The following is a 10,797-nucleotide window of genomic DNA, read 5'->3' on the forward strand; positions in this document are numbered from 1 at the left end:
GCGTTGGGCACTCTCAGATGTGTAATTAAGGGGGGTGTACTTGATATACAGGAGCAAATGGTCGTAGTGAATCATTAAAAAAAATCCCGACTGATGCTTGACAACATCCCGAACTTTTCCTAAGTCGAAGTTTGCACTGAAGTGAATGGATTGTTTTCTCTTCCGTGCAATTAGGCAAGTGACAGGCGCGCGCTCATTTCACGTGTGGCTAAAAGAGCTCTCCTCCAACTATGCTTCAATTTCATTTCTCCTCCCTACACCCTTTTCCAGCCCGGGGAGGAGAGACCCATCATCGCCATCACCAGCTAGCTCTCCTTACCGAACCCCAAGCCTCATCGCCCAGCGTAGCCATGCTCTTTGGCTACTGACGCGATTGGCTCCTTTCGGCTAAAAATCAAAGGGTATGGCAAGTTCTGCTGTTCTTCTCCACTGCGGGATTAGCTCCGCGCTTTTATTCTACTCAACCCTATGCGACCCCAACACGAATTATCTGAAACGGATCAGTAAGAAAATGTCTCGTGGTCAGTGTCTGAGACCTGTTGTTGTTAATGTCATAATTGTCTGCCCTGCGCCGTGCGCATGGGCATTGAGTTTGTGTGTCCTGCGTTGATTCACATCTTCCCATCCTCGGCGCCATAACAGATTACTCATACTTTCTAGTACACCTTGTCGCTGATTTCCAGCCTCCTTTTTTCCTCTCCTCTCGCTGTGTTGTTTGTAACGTAACTTTCTGTGTCTTGGAGTTGAAAGGTCAATTACGCACAAAGATTAACAAAAGTTTATTAATCATGAAGTATTAAACGGTAATAAATGAAATACTTCAATGCAAAGTTCAAGCAAGCAAATCATTCCCAAAAGTCTGACCAAAAAAATCATTGCATTATTAAATTAAGGGGAGGGGCGTATTTTTTTTCCTGTGGGTTAAGAGACCTCCTACATCTCACACGCCACACCAAAACCCATAATTCTTCATATCACATACTGAAAATGATTTTATTTATCCATTTACATTAACTTGTTATAAACTTGTCCGGAAAAGTCAAATAATATGCTTTATATTAGCTCAAACATTTATTAAGAAACCCAAAATTCAATAAATAAGCACAGACAATAAGTTAAAACAGATCACAAACCGACCAGTATGTAACAAGAATGCTTTATCTACACAAAACATCCTATTTCACATTGTTTGTTCATTCTTCCAAATAGCATCTGTTCTCCGGGATTGGATTGGACCAGCACATGCAGAAAGAGTTGGTTGTGGTCTCTGTACAAAGTTTGGCAGGGCTGGAGAGAGACACTGTCCATGTGCACCAGGCCCTCGCTACTGAGCTTGCAGGGCGTGTGGCAACAGCAAGAAGATGCAATAGAGACGACAGCAACAAAATAAAAACAAAAAGGTGACAGGTTTGCAACTAAATCGATCAAGAAATCAAAGATCCAGAAAAGGGAAGTGTTTTCCCCCCTCACACTTTTTTACAAAAGGAAACATTACTTTGATTTCTGTTCTCCCTTAGAAACGCTTAATCAAAATGGGTTCAATTTCTTCTTGATTTCTCTTATCACTTCATTAATCTGCCCAGCCCCCCCCAAACCAGTGTTGGCCGTTAGGAAACCTACAGACCCCCCAAAAAAACCCTGCAATAATGGTGGTGGGGGTCGTTATTGTTGTGTTTCTTTAAAAAAAATGGATCTTTTGGCAAAGCCCAAAAGATGGTTGGGTGGATGGGGAAGGGAGACAGGAGACAAATTAAAACGAGATCCCACATGCCCAATGAGTCCTTTCGTGTGTTGCTGTGAAGACACAAGGCCCTGGTCGTTGTGTCTCCTCCCGGGCACACAGGCCTGGGGGCGTGTGAGGGGTGGGGGTTTCTCTACCCACAAACCAGTCCGTTGGTGTCTGATTTCAGATCCTGAGTCGACTCCCTGGTAAGTAAGTCGGGGAGGGGGGCGGAGAGGGGGGCGCGATCCGCAAGGGGAGGCGAGGGCGGCGGCCGGGCGCGGGGCGGGGGCGGGGGCGCGGCCATTAGGTGAAGCTCATGGAGACTGTGTGCTCGAGCGCCTTGCGGCGGAGGGAGGCGATGCTGGTTCCCCGCCACACGTCGCTGCTGTCCGGGGAGCTGCAGAGCTGCGGCGAGCCCGTCACGTTGCTGGGGCCGGGCAGCGAGGCGGGCACCATGCCGGGGAAGGCGGGCTGGTAGAGGTGCGACTGCAGGCCGGCGCCGTTGGAGCCCGCCAGGCTGTTGGACAGGCCCATGGAGTTGGGCGGCGGCCCCGCCGCCAGGCTGCACTGGGACAGCGACTGCGCCATGGCCTGCTGGCGGCCCAGCGCCGGCGGCAGCGGCAGCTGCGACACGCCCGGCATGGCGGCCGCGGCCCAGCGCGTGTCGTTGGCGTGGAAGGAGCACAGGCTGTCGCCCATGGCGGCGGCGGCGGCCGCGGCGGCCGAGGGGAACTGCGGCAGGCCCGGCGTGGGCAGCAGCGTGCCCGGCGCCCGGAACACGTTCGTGGTCTTCTTGCGCTTCTTCCACTTGGCGCGCCGGTTCTGGAACCAGACCTGCCGGACAGGGGGGGAAGCGGGCGAGAGAGGCTGGTTAGGGACCGTGCGCCGCGGGGAGCCACCGGCGGGAGAGCTGCTCAGCCCCCGCCTGTGCCGGCCTCCCCCGGGCCCCCCCACACACACAGCTAGGCCCGAATCCGCTGCCAGGGCCGCCCCTGCGCTACACCGCTCCCACAGCGGCCACCTCGAGACAGGGGACGAGGCCCATTGTGCCAGGCGCTGGGCAAGCCCGCGGGAAAGTGCTGGCTGATCGGAGAAGACAAGTGGCAGGAAGGGTGGGGCGTTCACATCTGGAAACTGCATCCACACTGCATAGGGCTTATGCGGAGGAAATGCTGGGTATGAGGTAGCCTGTAGCGCTTACAAACACATCCTCATGGCTGCTTACGTGTGGGTAGAATCACAGACTGTAGGACTGGACAGACCTCAGTAGGTCATTTAGTCCAGTCCTCTGCGCTCAAGCCAGGGCTGAGTAATAAGTATATATGCAGACATAAGATGCAAACATGGAAAATATATCTGAGATGCTTCCCTATGAACATCATTCCCACATCCTACCCTACCTGTCCATGTGTAGAACGTATGCCCACATTTGTATACATCTACATATATTTATGACTCTAGTGTATGTACAACCTACACCACATAGACAGACATCCTCTTTCTACTGAAAGTATAAAAATGGAGATTTAAAACTTGAGGAAAGACCTCCTTATTTTGACTCCTTAAAGACACAACCTCCCCCCCTCCCCAATTTGCACCAAGAAAAATAGTTTATTTGTAAACTAAACGGATCTGATAGTAATTCACCTTGAATAATAAAGCCTTTACCATTGATTCACATTCTGATTTGTGTAGCCAAGATAACCTGCCTTGCACCAATAATGGTGGTTATGCCTTTAAATATAGAATTACATGTGCATATGCCAGATGCAAAGGGGTCTTTAATTAACGTTTCTTTGGTGTGTATATGGGGGGCGAGGTATTTCCAGTTTTCCTGCACTGCATTAGCCTTCAGACCTGCTGTTTACAGAAAACGACAAGAGGCCTGAGCCTGCGGGCCTTATCCCTTTCTCAACAGCCAGGATCTTCTCATCTGTAGAGTGAAAGTAAATTTATCTTTCCGACATTGCAAATGAATGGAGGCCAAGTTCAAAGCTTACTTATTGTAGTTGTCAATAAAATTTAATTTTGCTTTGACAAACCCAAGTCTCTTTTGCAATGAGCTATATTTGATTAAATACACTTCGAACCTACCTAGACTGGTTACATTTTACTTCTTAATAATGGCAAAGGGAATCTCTGATCTTTGGGCTATTTGTCTACAAATGTCAAAATAAAGAAGACGCAATAGGGGTTTCCTGTGAGATCATTGTCTAAACCACGTTACCATGACAATAATCTCTTAACGTTTTTAGGTATCCATTTCGATATGCTAGCTAATTAACTGGATTTTCATCTCCTTCAGCCCGCTGGTGAACTGATACTTGATGTGATACCTGCGCTTTAGTCTTAATCATCCTGCATTCAGTCATTTAACACTCTTGTTTTTAATCGGGCCAAACGCGGCTGGTTTTACAAACTGGGAGTCAATGGAACAGGATTTGTCCCGATTCAAATGACTTAGTCTATATTTTGAGGGATTTTACAAAGGTCTGACTCTATATAATCAGAGCCAAGAATGTGACAACTGGTTTCCTAAGATCAGTGTCTGGCTTGTTCAGATAATTCACTACTTATCACGTATCCCCAAATCCTTCACACACGCACTGCAATGGAACTATACAGTTTGGGTCTATTGTATAGCACCGAAAATTTTCTTTTTTTTACGGGAAAACGATTTAGAGCATTAGGTTTACTCCGTTCCTCCCCAATTCTCGCTCTGCTCCCTTTCCTGCGTGACTTTATTGTCTCTTCCTGACCTTTATTCTCTTGCATTTTCTCTCCTGGTTTTATGCTCTACAGTCACAGCTCTGCTGGAGCCGCGCGAGTTGCCGTGTGACTAATTAATAAAGCTGCAGGAATGTATATAATGAAAGGGATCTATGTCTGTCCCAGGACTGAGCTGTTGGCAGCCACTTTCACTCATAACGAGGTGAATTCATGTAAAATATTCCTGTCTAAAAAGGGGGGAGGGGAGAAGCACCGATCCTGTTTGAGCTAGCGCCGGAATTGTTATCAAAAGTCTGTGTTATCGTAACATGATTTTCGTAGGTCAGCTCCGAATTTTTTCACTACTAACGCCCTAGGGGCTGCGTCATTAGCAAGCAGCTCCAAAACCCGACATCCTGCCTTGCTGCTCTTCGTTAGAATGTTTTAGGGTCAGATTTATAGTAACCAGATGCTTGGATTCCAGGTGATAACATTGGAGTGAATAGACGGACAGGTTTCATTGCATTATCAAATGAAAATACTGGGATGTAGTAAAAAGGGAAATCAGCGAATCTGGATTATTACTATTCTAGACCCTAGAACCTGCTGGTGTTTATCGTTTAATATTATATACCTAGACTGAGAAGTATGGCCGGCTATTAACAGAAATGAACAGCTGTTAAGGAACTAAATGTTATATGAATAATCGAAAAATCGTGTTCAATTATGTTTTAGGGTTAATAGTTAAATTGCGGCTACAAAATCTTTTATGTTTCATGGTTTACTGGTGTTGTAAAGAATCTCCATCAGGTCTGAACGCCTCAGTTCATAGCTATCGTGCATATGCTTTTAAAATGTGAATGTTTCCAGCTGAAAACTAGTGCATGACAGATTAAAACGTAGAGAAAACCTGAGGGAGATTTTGAAAATGCACACATGACAACTCTGGAAATATATTAACCACAGGCATTGGGCAACTCTGGCGTATGTTTAAAATGCAACTAGTCCCTGAAAATTGTTAATACAACAGTGAGAATCTAATGGAGGTTGGAAACTAAAAATCTACTTTGATCTCTGCTGTTACAGGAATATAGACATACTGTAAATGTATTTTAAAATATATAGCCCGTTTAATTCCCCAGCAATAAATGTGTTAGAAATGGAGAAGAAGTGAGAATATTACTTTTTTTTTCAGGAGCCAAACCTTTATGAAGATCTCATTGGAATCTAGCAGATGATTAATGTGAAGATTTGGTAGGAAATCTGGAGAGCTGTATTAAAGCTCAGATCTCAGGTTCATTTCGATCAGCCAGCCGTGAACTCTGGGCCGAATTCATTACACTTTAATAGTGCTGGGAGAGGAAGAAAATGCAATTTCTCATTCCATTAGAAAACTAGAAAATACTCTCAGCTTGTCCCCTATTAAGATGTGGCAGGTGACAGGACCATTGTGGGGGACACGGTCAATGGAATTACAGCACATTATTTTTGTTCGTATAAAATATTGAAAGGCAAGGCTGACTGTGCAGAAGTTATTTCACTGATTTGGTTTTTATGTAAATAAAATATTGAAAGTTAATTAATCCATGCTAGAGACTAATGATTATGCTTATTATATTGCATTGGATCGCGTAATTTGCATGATTCTCGCATTGCTGCTTAATAAGCCATTCCAGGTTATAAATAATTCTGAAATTGGTTTCTAATAATGGCATGCTATAAAAAAAATGGTTTTATTACGCAAGCCTGAAAACCAGAGCGGTATCAGACATAGAACTAGCTTCCCCTATAAGCAATAGGCCTCTAATAATTATTTAAATGAATACTATACATTATATATAGCTCTAAAATGAGGAAAGAGATAATTTATTCTAGCATTTAAAATACATAAAAACATATACAGCCGCTATAAATTAACTGTTTAGATCATTTCTTAGTCAGTGTGGTGCCCCACATACTGTAAGGAATGTGTAGGCAATCTGTTAACTATAAAGAATACTGTGCGGTACTCATATAAGAACATAAACCAATTACTTTTTAATTTAAATTTGGTCAAGGAGCAATGATACAGTGAATTGTGAAGTCAATACATTTTACATAAATTATTTTTGCATTACATTCCATGTTAATCATTTTGAAGTGTTAATTAAGAAGGCTATGTTGATCTGATTACTTTTTAAACTACAGAACATTATTGTAAAAAATATTTAAATTGCCACTCTATTAAACTGTTTTTATCAGCAGTCTCGTGCTGTTATCATTGGTTCAAGATTATGCTGAGCCCATTAAAACACTTTATCTTTCTTCATACATATTTCTTTTATGTGCTTTTGGAAAATAACTATTTCCATTATATATTTTATATTTTATTTCATTTACCACACTCCTAATACTGAAATTGGTGTCATTAACCTTTGGAAAATCCAATAAAGTTTAATCGTCCACATTTTCTTTTTTTTCCTAAAGTCAGTTGTCCAGTTATATTTTATTTGTGAATCCTTTCTATTTTAATTTAAAGTAATTGTCATCATGTATCAGTTTTATAAAATCGTTTTGCTTTTTAAACGTGTGTGTGTGCATGCGCGTGTGTGTTCTGTTACAAACAAGAAACCATCAGTTTCTGCTTAAGAAACGTTCATTTATTTTTTAATATATCTTTTGTCTTTTTTTTCCATTTTTGAGATAAGGACTTGGCTTGCCGTGATAATTTTCGAAAATGAACATTATTAAAATGCAACTGCATTCAAAATATCACCATTCCACGTATAATTAAAGTACGTTCAATGAGGATCGCTTAAGGATCTTATACAAATTCCCCAGAATAACAGTTTAGGTTTAAAATCGTTGTTTGTATCAGTCTGTTGTTTTTTTATTCCCCTGGCTTCTTTTAATGTCTTTCTAAATTTCTTGACTAAACTTGTATATGTCAAAATACATATAATAAAATGAGATATTTAAATAATTGATATTTAAGCTATTTAGTTCTACTCTTGTCTTCAGAATTTGTTATTAAGAAAATTAAACTCAAAAAGTTTAAAAGCTTAAAGAATTTTTTAACCAACCATTTAAAATTTAACATATTGTTAAGATTCAATTCATATTATATAGGAGATTTGAGTTGTGAAATATTTCAGGCACTCGCGCATAAAGTTCCGGGGAAAATATTGCCGCAGATTTTAATGGCAGATCTTCAGTACCTTGGACAGCTTACACTACTAAATTAGATTCAGAGCACAACCAATTCAGTGCTAACGATGATGAAAGAAGCGGGAACATATTAGGAGCATACGCTTATTGTAAACATTTCAGGAGACATAAACATGTGACTAATTGAACAGCCTCTGAATTTGCAATTGCTTTCCTAGTGTTCAATGCTGCTTTCCACTGGAATTCAATATTCCCCCCCAAATCCAAGTAAATACCACTTCAGATTTACAGTACGATTTGAAATTATTTTAGCTCGCTGGTAATATTTCACAGGCTCATTAGGAAAGAGGAAGCGCAACTGAATGTATTAAAAATGAAACAGAAAACTAGTTACAGCAGATCTGTCTTTGGTTTTGTTTGGTTTGAGGGGTCTCTTTTCGATCGATCGATTGATCGTTCTTTTCAGAGATCAATTGTAAAGTGCGAGGGTGTTCGCTGGATGTACAATCAGCCCAGAAAACACACCATTTTACTACGCAGAACTGTGTCCCGCGCTACACTGTTCCCCCTAACGGGGATTGGTTCAGCCATTTATGCAGAAATCGAAGTTCTGTTTAATAGCTGATATTCAACTGTTGCATTCACACTAGTGCTGATAATCCCTTTCTTGCCCCAGATGGGCGTTTAAAAAATTCCTTGCGGCTTCAAATGCTATTTTGTTGGGCCCCTTTTGCACAAGGTTGGTCTCTAGGCTCTGGCTCTCGATGGGTTTGTTCCTATTTATGCTAGGGGTTAGGCGGTGGTCTTTGGAGCTGCCTCTCTAGACGGTAGGATCGGGGGAATTACAAAGCAGCCTGTTCTCTGATCAGCCCACCAGGGAAAGCCTAAAGGAGGGGCGCGAGGCCCGAGGTGCGTTGGCGGCAGGTAGCGAGTGCAGGGGGTGACTGAGGGCTCCGGGAGGGATGTGCATGGGAGCAGCTGCTCATACCTGGACCCGGGACTCGGTGAGGCCGATCCTCAGGGCCAGCTCTTCCCGCATGAAGATGTCTGGGTAATGGGTCTTGGCGAAGCTTCTTTCCAGCTCATTTAGCTGCGCCGGGGTGAAGCGGGTCCGGTGCCGTTTCTGTTTCTGCTGCCCCTGCTGCTGTCCCGTTTGGTTGGGGTTCTGCCCGCCCGGCTGCCCCTGCTGCTTGTCGGGGTCTTTGGCGCTGACTGCCAAGGAGGCCGGGTTGGAGCCCACCGTGGTGATGTCCTCCCCGGGCAGCAGGGTGGCCCCTTCCACCGTGTCCGAGTTGGGAGCCATGTCTCCCGGGTGCCCTCCCGGGTCCGAGCCCCCTACGCCCAGCCGGCACTTCACCGCCTCCCGGTGTCCCAGCAGCTCCGCTGCATCTTTCATTCCTGCGGAGGCAAAGCAGCGGCCGTCACTCCCCTGCAGCCAGGTAGGCGGCCCCCGCGCGGCTCACGCTGGGATCCAGCAGCGCCCGGCGCACCAACTTTGCCATGGGGCTCGCCCCAGCCATGGAGCCTCCAGCCCACCCCGCCGCCCCACAGCTCCGGGCCGGCAGAGCCGTCAGACCCACTTGAGTGGGCAGGGAAACTTTGGGGCCAGCCGCTCTGCCTGCGGGAGGAGCCGGCGCTGGCCCGTCTGTGGGGCCTGACCCGGCGGGGCCTGCCCGGAACCGGGCGGGGGGAGTCTGGGGGGCTTATTGTGTTGGCCGGTGGGGCTGGCAAACCCAGGCCGCTTTCTCTCAGGTGGCTTCGCCTCCCTGGCAGCTGTGGAGCAACCCAACCACATTTTGTCCCATCTTAAAGAAAAGAGAAAAAAATAAAAAATCGCAAAGATTAGGGGGAAATCTGTCCCGGAAAGGGGGAGACCAGGGAGGGAAAGAGAAATTAAATGCCCACAACTGGGGCTGCTTCTCCATGGCCCATGGACTTTTTTTTAAAGACTCTGTTAAATCAAATTAAACTTTAATACAGTACAATTACTTTGAAAGAAATTAGCCCATTTAGAGCGCATTAAGGTAAAACAAGGAACAAATTGTCAATTTCCTGCTCTGGCTTCTTCCTTCGCCGCTGCCGGGGGGCGAGAAAGATGCTGGGGGGAAAAAAACTCACCGAGTCGGGCGTCCAGGAGGTCGGCGTGAGACAGCATCGCGCACCGCTCCAGGGCGAAGGCTGTTCCCCCCCAAATTTTAGCGGTTTTAAGTTATTTAAAATAGATATAAGATATAGATATATATAGATCGCCTAAATGAAAGAAAATTCGGTGTGTGGTTAAAAAGGGGGTCTCTTGCATTATAATGTCCTTTAGAGAGACGGGGAGGTGCTTAACACTTCAATGAACCCGTGAGCAGCTCGGCGAAGGGACCAATCAGGAGGGCAGGCTGCAAATGTCAGCGAGCCCGGCGAGTCCCCACTCCGCCCGCCCGCCCGCCTGCAGCCTCAGCACAGCAGCCCCGCAGCCCGGGGCTGGGCTGTCTCGCTGCGTCTCCGCTTGTTTCGCTCCCGCCGCCCGGCTGGAGTTCGGGTCCTTCTCCTGGCCCGCGGCCCCTGCTCAGATCTGCCCCTTTGCAAGGGCCTAAGCGGGTGCCTGGCGGCGCCTTCCAACCCGACACGGGGTAGGGCAGGGAGTGCCAAAGGAGTGCGGGCGGGCCCGCTTGGGAGCCTGGCTAGCAGGCTTGCCGGTCCAGGGAGCTTCTCACGCCCTGTTTGGGGCTGGCTTGTGCTTTGTGTGTCCACGTTCACGCTGCAGATCGGCTGTGAGTTTCAGGATCATTGCGGGGCAGTGGCTGGTGTTGGGAAAGTCCCGTTTCAGCATTTGTAATGCTGCCCAAATCGCTTATCCCCGTCGTGCCCGCTGAAAGACAACGAAGGATACAGTGATTCGAGTTCCTAATGAAACTTACACACGCTCTGGTTCCTTCCCCCACTCCACCAAAGGTGATCACAACGCGCTTCTCGCCCGGGCGAAATGTTTGTGTGAAAAAACATTGCCCTGAGACTGAAAAGCCCTTTAACATTTTGGGTTAGAGTTTCCAAGCTTGGCCACAAACTCAGATTAAGGCGGTAAATAAAGTTAAATGATTTTTATTTTCCTCTTGACTATGTTAAACTACTCGAACAATTTAAAGTGCTTTGCACAAGTGAAGCGAACCATTTCTAATGTTCTGATTTTTCAAAGCCAGCCAACAACAAAGTTTAGATTAGTAATATAT

General features: G+C 45.7%; 1 protein-coding gene across 1 annotated transcript; it reads right to left on the reverse strand.

The window, feature by feature from the left end:
- Positions 1-818: 818 nt before the first annotated feature.
- OTP (orthopedia homeobox) lies at positions 819-10,005 on the reverse strand. Its single transcript, XM_075932318.2, has 3 exons — positions 9,698-10,005; positions 8,568-8,977; positions 819-2,557 (listed from the first exon to the last, which is right to left on the reverse strand). The coding sequence occupies exons 1-3, from the start codon at positions 9,732-9,734 to the stop codon at positions 2,027-2,029; spliced, it is 978 nt and encodes a 325-aa protein (XP_075788433.1). The 5' UTR covers positions 9,735-10,005; the 3' UTR covers positions 819-2,026.
- Between the last annotated feature and the right edge of the window lie 792 nt (positions 10,006-10,797).

Source organism: Pelodiscus sinensis, chromosome 6, assembly GCF_052426305.1.
Source record: "Pelodiscus sinensis isolate ZL-2025 chromosome 6, ASM5242630v1, whole genome shotgun sequence".
NCBI lineage: Eukaryota > Metazoa > Chordata > Testudines > Trionychidae > Pelodiscus > Pelodiscus sinensis.

Coding starts and splice junctions, on each gene's coding strand:
- OTP (XM_075932318.2), bottom strand. CDS start 9,734: ATGCTGTCTCACGCCGACCTCCTGGACGCCCGACTCG. Junction 8,978..9,697: donor CCTCCTGGACGCCCGACTCG/GTGAGTTTTTTT, acceptor TTGCCTCCGCAG/GAATGAAAGATGCAGCGGAG. Junction 2,558..8,567: donor TCACCGAGTCCCGGGTCCAG/GTATGAGCAGCT, acceptor CCTGTCCGGCAG/GTCTGGTTCCAGAACCGGCG.